Consider the following 12,585-nt stretch of genomic DNA (forward strand, 5'->3'; position numbering starts at 1 on the left):
AACACCTGGGCAGCCGAACAATGTGGAAATTACAAATTTACATTCCTGACTCTTTTTTAATGTTCATCTGTGCAACAGCATATCCTAAGCGCCCAGAGAAATCTTTATTTTATCTATAGATTAAAAAAAATTTTGATGGAACTATGCTTGTAACATTTATTTGTTCATTCCATAAAACATTTCATGGAAAACGTTTTAAAAAATTCCAGGAAGTATGCAATTCCTGAAAGTGTTCAAAGAGCTAAAAATACTGTCAGAACAATTGCTGTAAGTTCAGCAGAAGCAGAAAGGGGTTTTTCAAAGGTGAACATAATACATTCAGAGAAGAGCAGTCACCTAACTGTTTCTAATGTATCAAACACAATGACTGTTAGTCTAATCGGTCTATTTCTAAAGGAATGGGATCCTACTCCGACAGTGAAAAGACGGTTAAAGAAAATCACACAGTCGATGGAGCTCAGATAAAAGCAAAGAAAATTGCAAGTGAGGACGCCAATCAAGAAGCAATATGGAAATAGCTTCAATTACATTTTTATCATTTTCTGTCAGGTATTATTTAATATTTTTTCATTAACATTTTAAAACTCTTTCTTATCACATAATCTAGTTTTGTGTACCTTTTTTATTGTTCTTATTTAAGTATTAAATGAATGAAAATATAAACTACCTTTCAGTATATGGTTGTTGTTTTTTTTGTCCTTGAAATGATCATTAGGGCAGAGAACTGGTTGCTATATTATTTGAATCCCACCACTGCACATAGTGTACCTGGTCTTAATACCATATACCATTTCCCATATTAACGAAAGAAATATATTTATTCCAGATGGTTAAAGACTGACGACAGTACGAAGGGGTGTCCCGACATGACAAACATAATTATGATACATTCATTGTTAAAGAAAAAAATAAGATCACAGAATAGATTGTGTAATGTGAATTCATTTTTTGAAAAACTACCTGAATGTATTTTTTACTAGAATAGATATCTGGAAGAATATAAAGCAAGGTACAGGTTACTGACTAATTCTGGGTGGTAGGATCTAGGGTAATTTTATTCATAACTCATCTGAAGTTTCTAAATTTTCATTATTAAACATGCATTACCTCATAATGGAAGAGGAGATTTGTTTTACTTGTGTCTGTTGAAGAGTTTTTAATCATGTGATAAAATGTTTATGATATAATGTTAATTACTTGGAATAAATAATATGCAGTGATTTGGATTCAGAGTCTAAGTTTCAATAAAAAATATACATTCTTTTGCTCACAGAAGGTGGCAAAGTTGATAATTCAGGCCTTTCTGTATACCTGAATGCCATGATTTTGTTTTCACTTTCCTAATTAATAAGATTGTTTTTCAAAAAGATAAATGCAATTGTGAAAACACAGAGGTATCAAGTACTGTTACATCCATTATGACACGAAAGTCCTAAAAGTATTTATGCCATACATTAGCAAAATCACAGTAATGTGGGATTTAGGGACTTAGAATAAAATTTATAACTCATTTAAATAAGTAAGAGCCACTAATTTTAAGACTAGAACAGAATGCAGGTCTCCTGATTTTCTGTCCAATGCAACTGTTCATTAGCTTTTGAAATCTAATACCTCCCTTTTTAAAGTCAATAATGGTCTGAGTTATGTAACATCCTTTATGGTGTCATGTCAATCCTAGATTAAACCTGATTTTTACCTCCTAGTAGTTTTGTTGGGTTCCTTGACAAAAATTCCTACAGTTTTATGGCATTTATGTCCTTGAATTGTTCTGAAAATCACTTGATTGGGCCAATTTTATTTAAAATTAAAATACAGTTCATCTGAAATATTTGCTTTCTAAATTGCTATGAATTCTTCGGTCTAGTCAACTGAAAAGTCCTCTGTCACCAATTCTATAAGCTTTGTTACTCCCAAGAAAACATTCTTCTCCGGGTCAAGCTATATCCTCTGAAAGAAATCTCTAAGCAGGATCATAAAAGATAGGAGGTATTTGATTTTATGATCAAGTGAGCTATCAACCAGCTAAGAGTGAAGGTGAGAATCTATATTTAAGAATTTCATTATTCTTTAGTCACAAACTATAAGTTTAAACTTGAGGGAAAAAAGCATTATTCATCACCCATAAAAATGATTTCTGTATACTGTAGATCTTTAAACTCAATTGAGAAAATAGATGAATGATAAGACATGAGGAGAATAACAGGAAAGGCTTGGTTTCAGAGAGACACCATACCGTGTCTGGTTACTATCCGCCATATACTGTGCAACTCTAAATAGATCATTTCCTTTTCTAGTCTGATGTTTGCTTATAAATTATTTTACACTCATTGATCATTAATTCAGAGAATGACAGGGTTGAAAAAAAACTGATGGTATTTAATTCTCTATTATACAGAGGGTCCTCAGATTACAATAGTCTCGACATACGACGTTTCAAGTTTACGATGCTCACTCCCATAAAAACATTAAAAAAAAATTGAGAGGTGAGCGTTTCGGCTGTTGCAGATGTCTTGCAATGCTATAGGCAGATTTTGGAAGAGAAGAAGTCATCAGGCTTCCAGACTAGCCTGGAACAATTCTTTAAGAAGGTAGAGAGACCTGCAACAGACCCTGTACCCTCTACATCCGCTGCTTCTTGAGATGAAACACCTGTAGTACAGGCAGAATCATCACCAGCGTCTCCTGCATGTTCCTTGGGCAATCCTGATTCACCTGACCCAGTGTCTCCAGCACCTTCTGCAGGTTCTCCTGCCTCTCCAGCTTCCTCCTCCCAATAGGTCCCTCTCTCCCACCTTGCAATGCCCCTTCCAGGTTGCAAGCCAACCACAGGCATAAAGGTAAGGGATTTTCTTGGCCCTCACTTTTTGTCATTCTTCTGTTACCACAGTCCAGTGTGCAGTATCGTATATTTATGTTCTTTTCCTTTTTCTGTGGCTTAGCTGTGTTTTTATGTTCTAGATTATGATTTTATGAGTGTGTAAGGATAGGTAAGTGATGTAGGCTAGGGTATGTTTCGACTTACACCTAAATTTGGGTTACTTCACTGTCGTAGAAATGGAACTGCGTTGTAACCTGAGGATCTTCTTGTATATATGAGGACATTAAAACCAGGAGAAGGTTCTCAATGTTCAAAAAGAAGTCAATGACAAAAGTCCAAACTAAAGCCCAAATGCCATTATCATTATATTCTGTCAGCAAAGTTGATTGCATTGCCCAGTTGTGCCCATTTATCTGTCTGCATAGTATTCCAGCTCTGCCCCTGGCACCTCTAAAATCATCATCAACCTGAAGAGTATTGGAATTGAGAGTAGGCTGCTAACCCATGTTTTCGGTAACAAGGAAACAAAAATCTAATCAGAACAAAAATGCTTAAGACTTGGTTTGTACCGATAACATCTAACATATTTTTCATATTTCTAAATCTCAGTCTCCACTCTCCAAGGCCACTTTACCTTAATGCGAGCACGGGGTGTGGACTAGCTGGGTACTACCCTTAAAACTCTTGCTATGGTAACACACTGTATCACCTGACGAGACTCAGAGCTCCTGCTGAGTCAGGCAGAAGCCGTGGGCACCCCCTTGCAGGAGGACAACTTCACAAGGGGTTTATCAAGGGTATAACTGAGGAGCTGTCTTCACTTCTTCCTGGGTCATGACCTAGCCTGGCTGTCTGTGTTCCTGGATCCCACCCACTGAGCCACACATCCTCTGAGATGAGATGGCCTCGCTTTCAGACACCGCTGTTAAAAGTAGATGACATGGACCGATGACTCTCTACCTCCAAGAGATCAGAAATATCATTCCCTGGCTGCCGACTTTTAAATCTTTAGTACTCTTTTCTATATATATAATAGAACCAGAGATTCCTAGGGCTCTAAAACATGCCATTTTTTTCTTTTCCAAATTTTATCATGAAAATTTTCAAACATGCCGACAAGTTAAAAGGATAACCCAATGAACACCCTACATATCCACTATGAAATTCAACCAACATCAATATTGTACACACTACATTCCAAATCATTATTATGGTTTAGTAGCTGAAATTTTCACTGAAGAAAAAACCTTACCAAGAAGCTTACTCAGAGCCTCTGAAGGACCTCACCTCCCCCTGCCTCCTCCATCAATCTTTGTGGATCGCAACAGGAGGGAAGCATTAGCTTTGAACTCATTCATTCATTCATACGTTCATTCATGACATCCAACTTATAGATCTTGTTCTACCCGATTTCTCAGTCAGTATCTTGATATTTAAAGCTCTCTCTATCCTAGCCTTCTATGCCTAGGCCTTCACAGATGCCTTTCCATTTGCCTTTTCACCATAGACTGATGAACTTAGCCACTATGAAGTTCTTTGTAACAATCTTGCCTGTGCCCCAGAATTCCTGCAGCAAAAATCATCCCTTGGTATCACTGGGACAGGTGTGAACCTTCAGCCTAAAGTGGCATCTCCCATAGAAGACTCGGACCTATTGTTCTTCGGGGCCTTATTCTATGTGTCCAGAACAAAGTGTGTAACTATGGGCCTAATGAATGCTGTTTCCAACTAACTTCTTCTTTAATCTCCTTTTTTCCTTCAGTGTGCTCCTAGGTGATTCCAGCTCTCCTTAATCCCATCTTTCAGTACCTAGGGAGCAGGCCAGAGCGGTGATGGAGAACATCCTTGTGTTCAAATCTTAATGCTTTCCTGTGTGTAACTCTCATCCTTGGTACATATGTTCCTCAGTTTCTTCGTGTAAGATGGACAAGGCAATGGTGCCCACTCTGTAGAGTTAAAAGTCAATATTAAGAGAGATAATGTCAGTTCTGGCACAGTGACAAGTGTGCGCTCAGTCCTTGAATAAGTATCAGCTACTGATAATGATGCTATTACTATGTTAAGTGTTGTCTCCTTGTCGCCATTACTGAGCATAGACTAAGATGAGTTTTCACCAGACTATCAGCAACAGAGACTGACGGGCGGGAGGTGGGTGAACAGGAAGAGAGGCTGAGTGGACCCACTACGCCAGTGGTAATCCTAACTGACTTCCTCTCATTGATCTATCACAGAGGTCCCCAGACTTTTTTACACAGGGGGCCAGTTCATTGTCCCTCAGACCATTGGAGGGCCAGACTATAAAAAAAACCATGAACAAATATCCCTATGCACACCGCTCTTATCTTATTTTAAAGTAAAAAAACAAAACTGGAACAAATACAATATTTAAAATAAAAAACAAGTAAATTTAAATCAACAAACTGACCAGTATTTCAATGGGAACTATGGGCCTGCTTTTGGCTAATGAGATGGTCAATGTGCTCCTCTCACTGACCACCAATGAAAGATGTGCCCCTTCCGGAAGTGCTGCAGGGGCCAGATGAATGGCCTCAGGGGGCCGCATGTGGCCCGCGGGCCGTAGTTTGGGGGCCCCTGATCTATCACAAACAAAGCTGCTGGAGTTGAGAAAGAAATAGGTGGTCTGCATTAAATTTCCAGACATGAAACAAACTGTTCTATTTATCAGTAAAAACTGGAATGGGGCATTTATACATTTCCTGAAAAACCTCATCAGTTTCAAATTCAGGATTAACAATACAACGGATAATACAACCACCATTCAGAGCCTTCTCTGTCCAGAAGTCTTAATGTTATGCACATCAGGTGTCTAGAAACCTTCATATTTTGTCAACAGCTCTTGTGGGAAGTGGGGACGCAGAGTGACGAGTTCCTACTGCTGTGAGTTTGAGTTACAGCTATTATGACCAGTGCATCTTAATGATAAGAATGAACAGTCATCAGTTTTTCTGTCTGATTATTGGCTTAACAATATAAAGCCTACGTATTTATCATCTATATCGGTCCTCTCTTTTCCTTCCTAATTCCGAAGACATTCTGGTTATTGATTTCCCATCCATTCAACTTTGCAGCTGTGCATTCAGAATTTATTGACAACCTTTACTGAGTTTATTTAGAGTGTAGGTAAAAACTGAAATGGGACATTTACAAATTTCCAATTCATCTCTTTTCCTGCCAGTGGCTAACACAGAGTATAAACATGCCCTCTCTCGGCCTCGCTCTCTCCCTCCATCCCTTGACATTGAAGGTCATTTTCTTTACAAATATGATAAACAAAGAAGCTGATTTATAAGGATCTAAGACAACTGCACCGGCCAGGCATGCTAAATATAGTAGATAATGAAAATGAGATATTCCAGATAAGAAAAATGTTTGAGTGAGAGACATCCCAGTGCACAGGTTAAAGCTCTGTCTCTGAATGGGCCAATCCCATCCTCACAGTTTGCCTTCTTTGTGATTTTAGGCAAGTTGCATCAGCCTCAGTTTCTTCATTTGAAAGTAAAGATTACATCAGTTTCTAATTGACGTGACTGTTATAAGGATTAACTATATCAAAGTATTGAAAGTATGTGGTTTACCTCTTACAAGTGTTTACTAAATGATATTATTTAACCATCATTATTATGGTAAAGTAACTACATATTGATGTGAAACAGAATAGATCAGAGGCAATTGAACATTTTGGAATTTAGAGTTTCTTCCCCAATAATGCAGAGAAATTCTTTATATTGCAATGTTTTCAAAGTGAGATACCGTTTCTCCTCATTCTTTTTTAAAAAAGAATCTATTTCTTTTAATACAAAACAAACTTTAAAAGAAGGATTTATTCTCATCCAAACAGCAGAACCTCACCATTCTTTTCTGACATAAAGGCACATTTAATAGTGTAAAGTTATTACTAATAAATCTAAGACATGAGGTTATTTGCAAGTCTGACTGCTCTTTGAAGGATCAGAAGGCACAAAGAGCCTTACTGTGTCAGTGGACTAGACCCACTTCACGCAGCTTAAGGACAACTGATATAAGAGAGCATCAGCAACATTCAAACAAGTATTAGGCATTCATATATACAGTGTGTTCATAAAGTCATGGTGCACTTTTGACCAGTCACAGGAAAGCAACAGAAGATGATAGAAATGTGAAATCTGCACCAAATCAAAGGAAAACTCTCCCAGTTTCAGACCTATTCAGTGCAGTTCCATGTGGGCTCACACAACGATTTTTTAGGGCTCCTTAGGTAGCTATCCCGTATAGCTTCTAAAGACTCGTCACTGACTGATGGCCTACCAGAACGGGGTTTCTCCACCAAACTGCTGGATTCCTTCAACTATTTATCCCACCGAATAATGTTATTCCTAAGTGGTGGTGCTTCGTTATAAACGCGCCGATATTCACGTTGCACTTTGGTCACGGATTTGACTTTAGTGAGCCACAGAACACACTGAACTTTCCTCTGTACCGTCCACATCTTGACTGGCATGGCTGTGGGCTGCTCCGCTGTATACACGGTGTTACGTCATCATCTGTGCATGCGCACATGCTGCCACATCATCCTACAGAAACTGGGAGGGTTTTCCTTTTATTTGGTGCAGATTTCACATTTCTATCATCTTTTGTTGCTTTCCTATGACCGGTCAAAAGTGCACCATGACTTTACGGACACACTGTATTTTTTCCACTTTATGAAAACCTTATGTCTCAGCTATTTTGGTATTGTTTATTCCTACTCCTTAAAGAAAGCAGCTTTAGGTTCAGTGGCTGATATAATCCAGAAAGAAAAAAGCAAAACAAAAAAAACCCCCAAAACTTAGTCCTGGCCGGGCTAAGTCCCTTTGCAAGCATGCCCCTCTGAGCTGTCAGATGTCTGCTGGAGAGAAGGGTTAGCTGCTTCTCAGTAGACTTGGAGGAAGAGTAAGGGAAGCAGCACCTGTTCCCCTCCAAAAGAAAGCTATGACTATTTCGTTCAGGAAGAGTTCAATTTTGAAATGAACACTACAGACCTGAGGCCATAGAGGACAGTCCCATCGGGATGCAGGCGGATCATGCGGTTCTTGACGGTCACTCCGTGCACAAACGACTTTTTATCGTTCAGGAAGTAGGTGTCGGGCACCCAGAGCTGGTCCGCTACTCTATTGTCCAGAGTTAAGTTTAAAGGTATGACATTATACGACAGCCTCTTATCTCTCCAGGCTTGTTGAAAATACATTGTCAACGTATAATCCTGTGAAAGTAAGAAGAAGAAGAAGGAAAAAAAAAAGGTCATTTTGTACCCAAATGGACTTGAGAGGAAGACAAACATTTCCGTATTCATAGGAAAAGAAACTATATACAGCCAGACACTATAAAACATATATTATTCACATATAGGCAAATATTATTTTGCTACACCCATTCTTACTGAACACCTACTAGGATAGGAACTATAAATACCCAACTGAAGAGAACATAACCTCCAGAGATCTATCATATACTGCCCGGGAAGAAAAATGGTAAGGAATAACTACTTTATAATTAATTTGTCTTTCTCAAAGTGGAGTACACAGGAATACAGTGAGACAATACATCTGTAACAAAGTGGTTAGTTTATGACAGTGGTAATTGTTAAGAATTTGTCAATGAAAATCCTAACTGGTCTCATGAAGGTGAGTTTCCTGGGAGAGGTGATACTTACATGGAAATGTATGTATGTAGTTTCCCAAATATAAACAATATCATCTCAATCAGTATGTCGTGAGAATTTTAATCCCAGGGTGGTGATCAGCAGACCAGGCTCCTCGCTTTTGGGGAGCAGTGAGTTGTTCTAAAGGGAACGTTGGCCTCCAGAGGCTTGGGGGCTCAGAACCAGCCTCTCTCCAATGTGTCTAGTGCAGGGGTCCCCAAACGTTTTACACAGGGGGCCAGTTCACTGTCCCTCAGACCATTGGAGGGCCAGACTATAAAGAAAACTATGAACAAATCCCTATGCACACTGCACATATCTTATTTTAAAGTAAAAAAAAAAAAAAAACAGAACAGGAACAATTACAATATTTTAAATAAAGAACAAGTAAATTTAAATCAACAAACTGACCAGTATTTCAATGGGAACTATGCTCCTCTCACTGACCACCAATGAAAGAAGTGCCCCTTCCGGAAGTGTGGTGGGGGCCGGATAAATGGCCTCAGGGGGCCACATGTGGCCCGTGGGCTATAGTTTGGGGACCCCTGGTCTAGTGTGTAAAGGTATATACCATTTCTTTTCACTCTGGTTCCATTAGCCATAAACGGGGCTTTGAATACATGTGTGATCAAACCAGAATAGTATTATGACAATTAAATGTATAACGAAGTGCAATTTGTAAACAACAAAAGCTATATACTAAGCATAAAACATTCACATATATAGTGTGACATATTTAGCCATTAGAAGCCTATGAGTCCAATGTGATTTCTCCCTCAACCTTATCTGCATCACTAAAGGAAAGGCCAAATATTCATTTGAAAGGTTAATTACCATTCTATTTTAAGATCAGTTCATCATGCCATACTTGAGGGCTTAAAAAAACCCTAGAATCAAGTACTAGTGAGCTCTACAACTTGTGAGTCTAGTGCAGTTCCAGGGTACAAATAGTGAACGAATGAATGAATGTCCAATAAAGTATGCCTGTTAGATTTCTGCACATATCTGCGTACTTTGGTGCTTAAAAACATTCAACAGTTTCCACTGCAAAAGTATAATCCCTTGGCTGCAAAATAAATAAATAAACAAAATAAAATAAATATTTTCCCTGGTTTCACAAATATACAAATTTTGATCCGTTCAGAATTCTGTCATACCCTACTTCTGAATAAGCAGTTGTAGAATCAAACATCTAACAAAAGACATATGAATATCCTCAAGGTATATCAAGTAAAGGTAGGTAAAATTTACTTTAGTGGATCACTTTAGCCAAGGCTCTGGACTGTTTTTGCAACACTCTGCTTTATAAAGAATTAGTCTGAGGATCTCTAGAGTACCCTCTTGGTTTATAATAAAGCAACCTTGAAGACTGATGAATTATAAAACTAGAAAACAGAAAATAAGCCAGATACATTTTTTTTTCTGCATGTGTCTATGCTACAAATAGCTTGAAAAATAGGACATGAATAAAATAAGCAATTTACATTGTACTTTATAGAACACATTCAGTAATTTCAAAATCCTGGAAATAAAATGGAAAATTTGCTTATTATCTCTATTAGAACACAATCCTATTTAAGGTTCTTTGGTAATAAGCCCTCTTACGATGCAGGGGAGATGATATTATTTGGATGCTACTGGCATTTATCAGTCAGCTGAGATGTGTTTGGACACAGGAAATTGTATTCTCTTTTGGGCTAAATAAATGGTAATATTTGTGGGATCCTGCATCATACATTAACTCCTGTTATTTGTCAGCAAAGCAATGCCTGGTAAGAAATGCTCCCAGACAGACTGCAGTGATTCTGCTAACTGTCACATCAATTTTCGTTTCATTTATTTTTAATTGTCACATCATGGCAATGTCAAGAATGGAAAAAACTCCTGAAACTAAATAAATGTTAGTGGACTTAAAAAAGGGTGGTTTTGTGTTCCACCTTTTTTCCTGGGTCACCATCCACCCAAGATAAGACTTTTGAACTTTCATATAGAAAATTTATCCTTCACATTTAATGACCCATCATTATGAAAGTCAGCTCATAGTTTGCTTTATTGAAAGTGAATAAAAAAACCCCAAATGTTTCAATGGTGAGTTTATTGGTTCTTTTTGCTCCTTCATATAATCTTCTTAAAGTAGCACAAACACACTGAGACAACCACACAAACACACACACACACACACACACACACACACACGCACGCACATGCTAAAAAGTATAAATGGAGAGATATAGTATACTCCTGGTTTAAAAAGTATTTTTAAGCTGTCAATTCTCCCCCAGATTGGTCTATAAATAAAAACTGCATCACAATCAACATCCAAGCAGAAATTTTTATAGATATGCATGAGCTGATTCTAAAAATCTATCTGGAAATCAAAGGAACATGACATAAAAACAAATTTTAAAGGAAGGACAAAGTTGGGAGATTCACTCCACTGGGTTTCAAGACATTATTAAGCTACTCTGACAGTGTGGTGGTGATAGAAAAATAGGTCAATAAAATTGAAGAATCTAAAAATAAACCCACACAATTCAACTCAATAATTTCTGACAAAGTTATAAAAGCCATATCGGAGAAAGCATAATCTTCTTAACAGATAGTCTGGATTGACTGAAACATGAATATCTAAACAAACAGACAAACAAATAAGAATCTCAACCCGGACTTTACACCTTACACGAAAATTAACTCACAATGAGTCAATGACTCAGATGTAAAATGTAAACTATAAAACTTTGAGAAGAAAACATGGGAGAAATCCTCTGTGACCTTGGATTATGCAAGGGGGTGGGGAGTAAAGGGGGCCAAATATTATATATATGGTGACAGAAGATGATTTGGGTGGGCACACAATGTCATCTACAGATCACGTATCATAGAAATGTGCATTTGAAAACTATATGATCTTATTAACCAATATCATCCCAATAAATTTAATTTAAAAAAATTTGTGTGTGTGTTTCTTATCCTTTGTGTTTTTTTTTCTGAAGTTGGAAATGGGGAGGCAGTCAGACAGACTCTCGCATGTGCCCGACCGGGATCCACCCAGCATGCCCAACAGGGGGCGATGCTCTGCCCATCTGGGGCATCGCTCTGTTGCAACCAGAGCCATTCTGAGCACCTGAGGCAGAGGCCATAGAGCCATCCTCAGCACCCGGGCCAACTTTGCTCCAATGGAGCCTTGGCTGTGGGAGGGGAAGAGAGAGACAGAGAGGAAGGAGAGGGGGAGGGGTGGAGAAGCAGATGGGTGCTTCTCCTGTGTGCGCTGGCCGGGAATCAAACCTGGGACTCCTGCACGCCAGGCCGATGCTCCACCACTGAGCCAACCGGCCAGGGCCTTCTTACCTTTTTTGACATTATTTTGTGACTTGCCGATTTTTTGCCCTTTGAATATTTTTCGGCTTGGCATTTACCTCCTGCTCTTGGATATTTGGATACATATAATCATATTTTCTTATTTTGCCACTTTCTCTAAAATTTATTTTTATATTTATTTTAATTTTATAGTTTCAAACAAAGAAAATAGGTTAGGATGCTCAGTTAATTTTTCCAGTTAAAAACTTCTGTTTTTACCCCTCATGGGAGAAGAGACATTACATGTGATGTAGAAATTACTACCTATATAATAGCATAGTAGGTCATAGTAGGAAAAAGTAAGCAGTAAGTGCATTCTCAACATCCTAACCTGTCACCTTCATGAGAGCAAATGTGTTCCTTACTCCTGTGTACGTAGCCAATATTATGCAGACTTTCTGGTAAATTACAGAAGCTGCTATCGTCTGTTCAGTGATGCAGCTTTCCCTGTGAACACTTGGGAATATGTACCGAGGTCTTTAAACTGTGCATACCCTTTGCTTTGACATTTACATTCCTAGGGATATTTGTAGAAAATAATTAAGCAGTACATTTTGAGGCTCTATCTCCAAATATTAGCACAAATGTCTTACTTTTCTCTGTCTGCAATACTAACAATCTAGTTAAAGACACCATTATCCGTGAGTGATTATACTGCCGTTGTTGAGTGTCTCTTTGCTTCTAACCCTTCCCTTCCCTTCGAAATGGGAGTGGAAACATTAAGCAGTTCACA

General features: G+C 38.3%; 1 protein-coding gene across 3 annotated transcripts in view; it reads right to left on the reverse strand.

Moving 5' to 3' along the window:
* The window catches only part of GABRB2 (gamma-aminobutyric acid type A receptor subunit beta2), a 213,522-nt gene that overhangs the window by 127,940 nt on the left and 72,997 nt on the right, over positions 1 to 12,585 (reverse strand). For all 3 annotated transcript variants that reach the window (XM_066341518.1, XM_066341515.1, XM_066341517.1), the window contains one exon: positions 7,837 to 8,057. In XM_066341518.1, the coding sequence (XP_066197615.1) occupies positions 7,837 to 8,057 (221 nt within the window). The remainder of the gene's footprint in view (positions 1 to 7,836; positions 8,058 to 12,585) is intronic.

The sequence above is a fragment of the Saccopteryx leptura genome, chromosome 6, assembly GCF_036850995.1.
Source record: "Saccopteryx leptura isolate mSacLep1 chromosome 6, mSacLep1_pri_phased_curated, whole genome shotgun sequence".
Classification (NCBI taxonomy): domain Eukaryota; kingdom Metazoa; phylum Chordata; class Mammalia; order Chiroptera; family Emballonuridae; genus Saccopteryx; species Saccopteryx leptura.